This window comes from Podarcis erhardii (genome assembly GCF_964252035.2).
Source record: "Podarcis erhardii genome assembly, chromosome: 3".
Taxonomy (NCBI): Eukaryota; Metazoa; Chordata; class Lepidosauria; order Squamata; family Lacertidae; genus Podarcis; species Podarcis erhardii.
The window spans coordinates 57,252,581-57,265,711 of NC_138507.1; the positions used below are offsets into that span (position 1 = coordinate 57,252,581).

General features: G+C 40.8%; 1 protein-coding gene across 5 annotated transcripts in view; it reads left to right on the top strand.

Annotated features, from left to right (window-relative positions):
* The window catches only part of NKAIN2 (sodium/potassium transporting ATPase interacting 2), a gene marked incomplete at its 3' end in the record, with an annotated part of 484,396 nt that overhangs the window by 375,151 nt on the left and 96,114 nt on the right, over window positions 1–13,131 (top strand). For all 5 annotated transcript variants that reach the window (XR_014155047.1, XR_014155048.1, XR_014155049.1 and 2 more), the window contains one exon: window positions 2,982–3,182. Coding sequence is in view for 2 of the 5 variants with exons in the window: in XM_081856260.1 (XP_081712386.1) it covers window positions 2,982–3,182 (201 nt within the window). The remainder of the gene's footprint in view (window positions 1–2,981; window positions 3,183–13,131) is intronic.

The following is a 13,131-nucleotide window of genomic DNA, read 5'->3' on the forward strand; positions in this document are numbered from 1 at the left end:
TTGATACAAGTTGGAATCACTAAGGGTAGGAACGAATTGTTTTGGTGAGGGACTTAATAGTGTGAGGGAAATACAGTGTTTACTGGATCAACTTACCCACTTGCCTGTTGACACTATCAAAGATTTCTGAAGAGTTACTATCTAGTTTCAACTGTTCCAACATCAACTGTTCATCTGACATGAACTTGTCTCATCTAATATGTGATTCTTCTTGGTTGTGACTTTGTTTGAGCCTGAGGGGTGTGTGTGTGTGTGTGTGTGTAACCAGCAGTCATCTCTGCAGGATGATTTTTCTATAGAATGATTGGCAAACACCCTATGCTGCTCTACCAGTATCTCTTCCGGAAAATCAAGGGCACTATTTCTATATGGATTGCTTTTCAACTGGGCTGGGGAAGAAATTCAGTTCAGGTTGCACTGAAAGGCTAGCCTACCTAATTTGAACCTTCCAAAACAACACATGAACCAAAACAGAGCCATCCATTGAAAGGCACACTTTTCCAGCTGTTGCAAAGCATTTCTCCAGCCAAGTAACTTATTTTTAAGAATCATATACTTCGGTAAAGTGTACATGCTTCTGTTCGTGAAAATAGCATAATGCATTATACGTGGGGAAACTGATTAGCAAAACTTGTGTAGTAGGCAAAAAATGCAGACAAAATGTAGCTATTAAGATAAGTTTGCACTAAAATGCTGGTTTGTTTTCCTGTAGACTTTTTAAAAAATCACAAACTGATGAGGAAATGTGGAAAACAGAACCAGAGACTGGAAACCGAGAAAAACCAAAACTGACGGATTTGACCATGTCTACTTCCCGAGGGTGGGTGGGGAATCTGATCACAGGTGTTTAAAATTATAGTTTCTAGGCTAGAATTCATGAGAGGAGGCATGCCTAGATAAATTCTTTCTTTAAAAAAAATATGTTACATTCTCACAGGCAGGCCACTTGTGAAGTTGTCTAAGCAAACCCTGTTTCTAAGACTCCAGCTTATGCCTTTCCATTGAAATAAACCCATACCTAACCCATTTAGAATCATCTTTTGCCACCTTAAGAATGCCAAGCAAGACACATTTTTGTATATCACCCCCACTCCTGTTTCTCACTTGGACAGAATGCTAAATATACTTTAATACAGTCATTTTCATTAGCAGGGCTTTCAAATATCATCAGGATTTACAAAAGATTGACTATATTCATAGGCAATAAATAAAACTTGCACAGATGTAGCTCTGTGTCCTGAAGAGGAAGCAACTGTTTGTTGAACTGGGATTATAAATTCATCCTCAACATGAATGCTAGTAAGAATACAATATTGACATGCCAAATGTGTATCAACACTTCCTGTTAAGTTCTACAGCTTCAGGGCAGCTGTTTCCCTGGCAGTCTTTGAAACACAGATGTTAAACAGAAAACATACGGCAACTACTCAAGGCAGGGTGGGAGAGGTCCCTTGCTATTATTGCAGACATTTTTAGAGTCCACTCAATATTCATTCAGCCTGTGGTATGCACAGCTGTGTTTTAAGCAACACCTATATTAATAGTGTGTACAACAGTGGTACGTATACACAGCACAGTTGTAATAGTGGTGTTTCATCTTGAATTTTGATGCTCCAAAATAATAGATGCGAACAATAATAAATTAATCCACTGGTTTTTGTGCTTTAGTACCAGTTGTTTTATTTAGTTACTAATAAGTTGAGCCTAAGCTGTGCCCTCAGCATACTTGTACTACCTAGAAGCGATCTGCACTGTTAGAATTGACAGCATCAATTGCTTGTTGAGTGTTGCAGGGAATGAAAGCTGGTTTCAGTGATCAGTGGAATCTGAGGAGACAGCAGTGATCTCTTGGGGCTGTGAAGAGCAGCAGCAGAGATGCTGCCTTCTGCTGCATTGAAGTTCCCTTGATCAGTGCTCCCCCCCCCAAAAAAAAAAAATCTTAACTTGATTTGCAAAATGTTAATGATAAAAATAGTGGGATTGTCTGCATGATATGTGGGATTGATTGGGTTCAGAGAGGGCATTTGTGATGTGAGGCTTTGCCTATCCTCTGCATGACTGAGCACATGTGCTGGTTCTCTTTCTCTGGATATTCCTTTCTACTGAATGTGCCAGCTGGTGGCAGACTTTCTTTTCACTGAAAATACATGAGACAGCCACGGTGCCTTGGGAAATAGCTTTCGGCAATAAGTGTTGCCTTGTGAAGGGTTAGGAAAATAATAAAACGGAGCTGTGTATAAACATTTCTTTGGAAGCAGAAGGGGAAAAGACAAGAGCTTGGTGTGATTACAATGTCACATGTATTATACATACATTTTAAGGACATAAGAAGAACCCTGTTGGATCAAGCCAAAAACGCACCTAGTCCAGCTTCATGTTCTCACAGTGGCCAAAGAGATGCCTATGAGATGCCTACAAGCAGGACATGAGCACAACAGCACTCTCCCCTCTTGTAATTCTCAGAAACTGACATTCAGAGGCACACCTGCCAGTGGACACATTTATAAATGTGACATCCTCTTTGGAACATAAATGGAATGGAAACGATTCAAATTCCAAATTCAGATTCAATTTTTATTTGCGGGTCATGAGTGAATGAGACTTTGAACCCCATACAGTGGTACCTCGGGTTACATATGCTTCAGGTTACATACGATTCAGGTTACAGACTCCACTAACCCAGAAATAGTACCTCGGGTTAAGAACTTTGCTTCAGGATGAGAACAGAAATCGTGCTCCGGCGGCACGGCGGCAGCAGGAGGCCCCATTAGCTAAAGTGGTACTTCAGGTTAAGAACAGTTTCAGGTTAAGAACGGACCTCCGGAACAAATTAAGTACTTAACCTGAGGTACCACTGTACTTCATTCAACTCTCATGCTTCTTCTTAATGGATCTATGTAGATGCCTGTTCTTTCTAATGATAACAGAAAATTGGACCTTGATCCATAATACTACTACTTCTTCTTTTATCCTCTTGACAGGAAACAGATCTTATACTGACCTTTAATATCTCAATGCACCGTTCTTGGTGGATGGAGAATGGGCCGGGCTGCACAGTGACATCTGTGACCCCAGCCCCAGACTGGGCACCGGAGGACCATCGCTACATCACTGTCTCAGGTTGTGTTCTTGAATACCAATATATAGAAGTGGCTCACAGTTCCCTACAGATCTTTCTTGCAGTAAGTATCCAATTATCTCCTCTTTCAGCACCCTTTTGTGTAGTATATCCCAACAGAGTACATGTAACTATATAGCTAGATAGGCATGGTTTAAGCAATCATTAAGCTTTGAGCATCTGTTTTCAGTATGAATCTCATTCTTAAAGGATTACTGGTTAGCTGGCATCCGTCTGTCTCAGGAGACAATGGAGGAGTGTGCCTTTAGGGGTGAAGTAAAATTGTTGGAAAGTTACAGCATCTGCTGTTACTGTAGAGACTGATATGGGAAAGACATGTTTTGTTGCAGCTGGGGCAGATGAAGGCATCTGGTTGCGCTGCTGTGGATGCACCAAGGCGTTTCTTCTCTCTGCACTCCTCCCAGTGGTCATTTGTCCTCTGGTCACTGCTATGGATTCACAACCTTACTTCCTGTCTCCAGGCACTACATTCTAATATTAATTGAGGGTGAAAAGTTAAGCAGTGTACTTCAGAATAACTGTAAATTATAGGTGTGGAATGCAAGCATGAGGGTGCCTTGTACACATTCCACACAACATTTGTGTATTACTACAAAATTATCACCAAAATGAATGCAACCCACTAGACAGTTAATTGACACCTGCCAAGTATGTGAGAAGCTCTCTCCTGCCAAGCTTTGTGGTCTATCTGTGCAATCCTATGTTGGTTTATTCAGTTTTACTTGAGTTCATGAACTTGTTGCCTAGTAAATGTGTATATAATGTAGCATGGATGGCATAGCAGTTGTGTGCCCAACAATGATGGCAAATAGCAACTGAGGGAGGGGTTACACTGGAATCCAATGAGGAGCTTGTCTCTGCCTTGCTATTCATATGTGGACCGAGTAGAATCAGTGTGTTGGAAAGACTTCCTGCAGTCTTTTTTATTTGCATCTAGTGTTTCTATCATGGGACGCATGTGGCGCTGTGTGTTAAACCACAGAGCCTAGGACTTGCCAATCAGAAGGTCGCGGTTCAAATCCCCGCGACGGGGTGAGCTCCTGTTGCTTGGTTCCTGCTCCTGCCAACCTAGCAGTTTGAAAGCATGTCAAAGTGCAAGTAGATAAATAGGTACCACTCCAGCGGGAAGGTAAATGGCGTTTCCATGCGCTGCTCTGGTTTGCCAGAAGCGGCTTAGTCATGCTGGCCACATGACCCAGAAGCTGTACGCCAGCTCCCTCGGCCAATAAAGCGAGATGAGCGCCGCAACCCCAGAGTCCTGGACCTAATGGTCAGGGGTCCCTTTACCTTTACTAGTGTTTCTATCATCTATGTTTCTGCAGATAGGAGATACCTAAATGAAGTAATCCACATATGTGTCCTTCAGTTCTAATATACCAAATTTCCCCTAGTTACTTTCTTTGATTTAGAATGACCACAAATAATTCTCGGTTTCGTGGTACACTTCACTTGGTTCAAAATGATGGATTCTTCTTTCTTTCTTTGGCTCCTCTGTTTGACCAAAACAAATGTCTGAGGTATGAGCTGGTTTGGTGATAAAAGTATATTAACTCATGTTGCTCTATGCATTAAAATGTCCTCATTCACTTAATGGCTATTGATTTTGCCCACTTGTTTCAAAGTCACCATTTCATTTTCAAATCCCTTGAGTTAACAAATATAATTCCATCAAAATAAAATAATCTGAGTTGAGATATCTTCACTACACATTTCAAGTCCTGAACAATAGCCTTATAAAAAGTAGACAAAGCAAAAAAAATTTTAAAAAACCATCATTGTATGACATTTTCTTGTTGGCATCTACCTGTCTTGGGAGACAATGAAGGAGTGTGCCTTTGGGGAGTGAAGTCAAGCTGTTGGAAAGTTAAAGCACTTGCTGTGACTGTAGAGACTTGGTGCAGGAGAGACATGTTTTGTTGCAGCTGGAGCAGATGAAGGCATCCAGTTGTGGTGCATTTCTTCTCTCTGTGCCCCCCCCCCCCCCGTGGTCATTCCTCCTCTGGTCACTGTTATGTGTTGATGACCTGTCTGTCTCCAGGCACTGCAGTCATATGTAAGCACTTGATGTTGCCAGCCTTCATGTCATGTTTGCAGACATCTTTATTTTTGAAGTGTGCATTTCAAAGAATGCCTGTGTTTTGGTTTGCATACTGTTTATTAAACTGCAAATTACGTAGGTTTGTCTGCAAATGCAAACCAGATTGAATTCCCTCCCTAACACTACTATCTATATCCTTACGATGGCATGCAGCAGTCATAGGATGAGCAAGTAGAGGAGGATTAAAACATTTACTCACTTTGTCTGTGTTTATTTGCCTGTTGTGTGATTTATGCTATTTTTTCACATTCTTATCAATAATTTCTGGACCAAACAGCAGGAATTTTCATCCACTGTTAGGTTACCACTCTCCTACCACTCTCTGCAACAGTAGTGTTTTGGCTGGGTGGATTATACAAATATATGGCAGATGGGCATAGGTCACAAACATATATAATTTTGTATCCTTCAAGTGATTTATTTTATGTTAAAATAAGATAAGCCACATAATATTTGCAAAGCACAATCTATTGTCGTTATAAATCAGATTTATCATTGACTCTAGTAGGAAGAAAATCACACCTACAAACTGTTTTTACACAGAAATAATAATAATAATAATAATAATAATAATAATAATAATAATAATTACTGCCCTTCATCTGAGGATCACAGGGCAGTGTGTGTGTGTGTGTGTGTGTGTGTGTTTCTATATTTTGTATATGGTTCAATGTTATCCTTTCGTAGGAAAACAAAAATCATTTTTATGGGAATTATTTCCAGTTTACCATTCAGTTCTACCAGACTAAAGGGATAAAGTGGCTGTGTGTAGGGATGGATGGATCTGTCAATTCCAGTTTCTCTCATTGTTCCCGCCTTGATTTTAGTTTGCCACATGGCTGCCTTGGAGACATGGCATAACACAAAGTGGCTGCCAGATCTAAAAGGGCAGAAAAGGAAACAGGACCACAAAATGGAGCAGATATGCCCCTCATCAACTCCATCCCACCACCAGTGGGGGGGGAGGGCATTTATATCAGCCGCCGCCACTGTTGCTCACAGTTGAAAAGCACTTTGCACCTCTGTTCAGTTCTTGGTGTCCGGTCCTGCCATCCAATGAAATGTGGGCATTTATAAAGGTGTGTGTTTAATGTAGGAAACACTGGACCACTGCAAATAGGAACTGAGCAGGAAGAGCAAACATTCTCTCGTGCACTCGTGTGAATTTTGGAGAGGATAATTATTAAGACCTTTCACAGGTGCCATAGTAGATTCTCCTGGGCACACTGGCACCCATGGGCACTGTGTTGGAAACCTTGTCCTAATATGTGTATTTTTGTACACATTGTTTGGTTTGAGAACTGCATCACAAAATTCAGAGAATTTGAATTTTGAAGGATGGCTGCATTTCTGTTTGTATATTGTTTCAGGGAGCGTGAACAAGGTAGGTTCACATGAAAATGCAAACCAAACCAAATTCCTGATCCACCCGTAGCTGTGACAGATGGATCTTATGTGTAACTTGTGTACTGAACTCCACTGACTCCCTTTTCGTGCTACAGGTCTCTGTCATACTAGGCATCCAGTGTGTACACACACTCCCTACAGGGGATAATTCAGTCAGTAGAGCATGAGACTTTTAATCTCAAGGTCATGAGTTCGAGCCCCACATTGGGGAAAAGATTCCTGCAATGCAAGAGGTTAGACCCTTGTGGTCCCTTCCAGTTCCATGATTCTATTTGCGAACAGCAGCCCTAAGTTGCACTAACTGAACCAAAGAAAAATTATTTATCAGCTGCCCTTCAGGTGCTGCCTTTTCTCTAAATGCAAATGTAAATAAATGTGCTACATATGCTACTAAGCATAATTCAACAGTACTATAACAGAAAAAAATGAGCAAAAGTCCTTCCTTCATATACTGTAAATACATCATCACTAACAACTTAAATACAACCAACTACAATAATTTATATAAAGGCTGGCCATTTCCATATTGATCCTGCTGAGTGCCTTCCTATATAACATGCTATGTATTGACCACAATTTCTCTTTGCTTGCACTGAAACTAACGTAATACACTGCAAGAGTTATCATGGTACCATTAGTAACTTTCCTTTCTGTTTAAAAAACAAATCCCGTAATCAAGTTAGCGATTCTAGAGCTTTACAGTAAGTGCTTGCGTTTCAGGACAGCATAATTAATTTTAGGGCTGAGATGAGTATTTAGGACCTTGTAGTTTCGGTGTGCAAAGGGGGCCTAATATGTTTCTCCAAAGTCCTGCAAAAATTCAGATTGTTACTGTAAAAGGATCAAGCATCTGCAACCTCAGGGCCATTTTTGCCCTTGAATATTACCACCAAGCAAACTCTTATTGTGATGACATTACCATAACTAGAAGGACTGTTTTCAAACAAAAAGCAGCAGCTGCAAAGAGGTCAGCCATTGGGGTGGTGCTGGTTGAATGCAAGCGCTGCAGCAGTGTGGGCTGCATAGTTTATGTGCTGAAGATACACTTTTTCACCACCTTTTGTACTTTTCCTCCTGAAAAGTCACTCAAACGTACCCACACTATGCATTTAAGGTGCACTTATGGCACATTCGAAGCACATGACTTCACCCCAGGAATTCTGGGAAGCGTGGCGTGTTAAAGGTGCTGGGAATTGTAGCCCTGTGAGGCATTAACCAGCACCATGACCAGGCCCAAAGGCAGACTGCAGTGGAGCCAAGTAATATCTTCAGAAGGACACAGATTCTCAGTTCAGAATCATTACCTTATGTTCACACTTGCAGAGAAATTTCTAGAAAACCTTGTGGTTTCTATGAATCCTAGTTTCAAAACAAGTAGTTTTTAAAATGCAGGTTATGCAACTCTAAGATCAGCAAGACAGATCAGCCAAATAAAACAGGGCAAGCAATGTGACACTGAATGTACTTTAACAAACAGCTGTTTACTGATTGTGGCAGATGTTATGGGCATTGTCACATGGATCCATTCGTTATAGGCTAAATGGTGGAGTGGTCAGTGTTTCCTTGTAGTGGTGGGATCCTATTTAGATCTAGGTCCCTTCCAGCTCTTTGATTCTAGGACTTTGAGCACTGCTGGCACTTCTGAGCACTGGTTCAGATCAGAACAAAAAGCAATGGCTACAGTTTTAAGCAAGGGCACAATTTCCCCCACAAACTAAGGAGCCAATTCGGTTTTGTAGAGCCAGTGGGGAAAGAAGAAGAAATGTGACCTGAAGTCAAATGTAGCTTGCCAGTAAAATGAGAGATATCCTATTCTTTTTTCTCAGGTCTAAACAAGAAGTTCCAAGGCTCAGATTTATTAGTCCCTAACTTTGGGACCTTTCCTCCAATCTCTGGTTGGAATTAGGCACTAAAGTAGAAGTGAAGACAGCCACATATGGCTGGCTGGAAGACAAACATGCTTCCTTCCCTCTTTAGTGTCCCAGCCACGAAGGGCATGCTCTTAGTTATGAAAAGTGCCTAGGTTTGGTTTGGTTTTTGCAACCGTGTTTGACTAGGTATTGCTCCCATTTCATTGCATTGTGTCTTTTGTTCTGAATATTTTGCTGTATGCAAATGAGAAAAGAGTCAGATTTGTCAGAACTTCAGCTCCAGTGCCTGAACCACTTAAAATCAAGTTTATGATGAATGTCAGTATGGTTACTTTCTGTTAACCCTTCTCAGAACAGCCAAAGACCTCTAGCATCCAGATGGTGAGAGTGGGGGCAGGGTGGGTGTGACAATTGTAGATTTCTCTTTCGCTAGAAGAAATTTTCATTATACTTCTGTCAATCAAACACTGCAAGAGGCTTTCAAATAGCAGGTGCTATCTATATATCCTTGGCTCACATCCTGCTGAAATGAGTGGCTTTCATGCCAACTTTTATAAGGAACATGTACATATTACATATCTGCAGCTTACAAGTGAACGTTCATCTTGAAGAATTTTCTTACAATGTATTGAAGAGAACCCACCAAGGCTTTCTGTGAATCAACAGACTGGCAATAATTTGTCATGTTAAATGAACCAAGATCTTTTGTAATCAAGTTTGGGCTCACTGGGCATGGTGGAGAAAAAGAACCTTATTTGATTAAGATGGAGCTCTTAGCTAGGTCAATACAATTCTTTTATTATTATTATTTTTAAAAAAGCAGAACTATTGATTCTAACTGATACAGATAGGTGCCATAGAAACACTAGTCCTTAAGTCACGAACGAGTGAAATTAGTAGAAGGGAAGAAGGATTTGAGCCACCCCCCAATGATAATGTAATAACACCGTCATGTCTTATTAGCAAAGAAGTGACCAGCTTTAGGCTGCTGTGACATTGCCTCAGAGCATGGTATATTCCTGAGAGTCTGCTTCACAGTAATATTAAGGAACACCTCATTAGGGGTGGAAGTACTGAAAAAGAAGCTTCTTTTTTACCTAGCCACATTAATGTATTGTTTATCAGGTCTGATTTACCTAGTTACCACAAGCCCTTCCTTTTTAAAGGGAATTTCATATACAAAACCTGCCCTTGATCTTTTACAAAGAATTTTTATTTTAAATTGGGTTTGATGGAAACTATATGGAATAATTCAACACTTTTGTCAGCTTCGCAATGAATTCCATGCCTTGGGCTCAGGGAGACTAATCCTGGACTGTTATCATTTTATCTTGCAGTTCATCATTACTATAATGCACTTGCCAAATGACTTTCATGATGATGGATTGGCTGTATTAGGAAGGAGGGCATTTATATTGCAAGGGCCCTTGGGAAAGTACAGAATGGTGCCTTGCACCCACCTATAGAAACTCAGTGAGGGCTTCACTTCACTTAGTTGTGCTTCCCATGTACTTACCATTACCTCCAGCAACCAGAGAAGGAACCTGGCATCTTTACACAGTTCAAGGAAAGTATAATAATAATAATAATAGTGCAAGTGCACCTGCTTTTTGTGCTTCTTGGAAAATATATGAATAGTGAAATCACACTTATTGAGATGTGCTAGTTCCCCATCCACTCATTACTATGAATGTCTCCAAATGTAGGTGCACAAATCACTAGGATATCAATTTTGCATACTTCCGGTGTAATGTGCAAAGCTCTCCCTTGCTGTGCGTGTTTATGAATGAAAACGCTGCATGTATTATATAGAGGCAGGTTTGGGGTAGAGTGAATGGTAGAGAGCAAAAATAATTATGGTTGTCATATTACTTTCTCTGAGAGATGCCTTTATTAAGCCCAAGTGCAGATTCTGTGGATAGCAGCTAATGGATTAAAAATTATGGAAGTTTAAGATGCAATTAGAAAACCACTTACTATGGAGCAGTCCCAAAGGCATTCCACAATAAGTCGTTTTGGTAATGGTGAGAGTAAATAATCAGCTCCTGACTATATGGTTTCAGGACTGCAGTATAAGTGGGAATAAGAATTGCAAAGTTGGAGCCTCTAACATAATGAAATACCTTGTGGAAGTATTAACCACAAAAGATGCACAGTCTTTACTTTCTCTTTTGGCTTCTTACCAAATAATTTGGGCCACTCCTTTGTAGATATGTGTACATAAAAGATAGGATGTTGAACCAGGGTTCAAATCCCAACTCAGCCATGAAGTTCACTAGATAACTTTGGGCCATTTCACTGTCTCTCAGCTCTACCTGCTTCACAGGGCTAGTGTGATAGTAAAAGTAGCATGGGGGCAAGGAAGCTCATGCTTTTTTATTCTGTCTTTCCCAATCTAGTTCCCCTGGGGGGGATCTCAGGGGGGTCAATACTGAAGGATTAGGTAGGAAAGCTGCTGAGGGAAAGGAAATTGCCCCAAATGGTACAGAAATACCTTGCACAGGCAGAACTTGCCTCTTCTCCAGCAGTATCCCCTTTTCTCAAGAGAGTCCTCCAAATGTCCAGAGAGCTTTTTCAGAGGATACATATAGCTAAAGGCAGGAGTGGGTGAGAAAGTCTCCTTGCATGATCTTCCTTCCAGTTGCACTACTTGGGATGCGAACTTTATGGGGCATAGAGTATGTCGTGCCCTTTGGGCATGATTTTGATTTCTCTCTCCCTGATAAGTAAGAAAAATAATAACTTAGTGGTTCAGTCAGAAGTGGCTAGCCTGGGGGGATGGAACTGCAACACTAGCTTCCCAGCATCAGGGTTATTATTAAATCTCTATACCCCCCTTCATCCAAAGATCACAGGGCATTTTATAATATAAGAATTTCTGCGGCTTACTAGGTGAAGAAGTTGGGACACTATTGGCACAACAGCAGAAACAATCTTGCACTGCACCACATCCCCCTTCCTGCTTCCTCAACCCTCTCCCAGGAAGTGGCAGTTCCATTGCTGCCAGGAAGCTAGTCTTGCCCCTCTGCTGTAACAGGTTAGCCATTTCTGAATGTAGTGATTAGAGTGCTAGACAAAGAACAGAGAGACCAAGATCAAATATCCATACTGCAACGAAGTCACTTAGGCAAGTCACTCTTTCAGCCTAATCTACCTCCCAGGCCATCTTGAGGCCCTTGGGGTTGAAGGCAGGGTATAAATATTAAGTATTTAATTAATAACAGAGAGCTGTACCTTACAGTCACCAGAATATGCTGCTGAAAGGGGGGGGGGGAATCCATGGTGTGATTTGCTCTGGCACCTAGGAGCAATCATCGCATGGAACCATGTAACGATAAAACAGTACCATGAGTTGCGGCACACCCATAACCGCAATGGGTGGTGGTGAGAATAAACTCACAGTGTGTTGCTGATCAATGCAGTGCACGGCCCTGAATGATATGGCAGGATGGCAGTAAATTCATGGGATTGCTGATGGCTTTGCATGAGGGTCATGTCTCATTTCTACAAAAGGAGTAAGTTTGACTAACATCTATGAGAACCTTCGTCGTTTTTGTTATAGGCTCTTGGGACTCGTCTTAAAAATATATTTTTTAAAATGTTCTGCAGGCTTCAGTGAATTATCATCAGCTAGTTACTAGATTTTCATCTGGTCTGCACTGTAGCACTGGAGTCTGCCTTCTCTCATGTCACTCACTGTGCCTTCTCAGGCAGGCATTCCTTCATTCTGCCTCTGCTGCTAGAAAGAGGCAGCGGCAGGCAGCTTGAAGTGAGCAGCTGTCCTCAAACAAAGAAGGTAGAAATGGAGGAAGGGCTGTCGAATCCATAACAATAAGCGCATCATGACATAATTACAGTAAATCTCCAGAGTGATCTTTATGCACATAATGCCATATGTTTTCAGAAGAGGAGATGTGCCAGTGTGTGTATTATAGTGGAATGTAAGCATCTTTTAACAATATTCCTGGTAGTGCTGAATTGATTTTTTTTTTTTAATCCAGGAAAGTAGTTTATATGTGATGAGAGAACAAATCAGTTAAGTAAGCTGTAGGTAAAATTTTAATAATGATTTTTTTTAAGGCTGAAGGGCATAAAAAGACAAGAGGAAATGATTGACAGACATAATAAATATTGTCCTGTACAGATCATCAATTTAACCCTTCTGAGCACTCATAAGTAATCATTTTTCTGGTACTTGTGTAATATCCTTTCATTAGGTTATGCCACTATGCTATAACAACAGTTATGGGAACAATTCTTTATCACTGGTGTTTTCATTTCACAGATCAAGAACTTATTGTCACTCATCCAGATACTCTCAGTTCTTGTTTTTATTTGAATGTGGTATATTTACTCCAAAAGGGAACACAAATTGGGTCCACTTTATTCTCATCAACACTGTGTGTGAGAGTGACTCAAAATATTTTATCAGAATCTGAAGCTAGTTCACCCTGGTCCGAGTCCACAATACTATCCTTAATGCCACTGTGTCGCAAATGCTTTGTCACAGAAAAGCTCAAAGTTTACAGGCACGCAACAACTTTTGCAGCACAAATTCATCGGGTAGAAAGCATCCTTTATTAAAAGAAAACTGTCAAGGTTCTCCACATACAAAA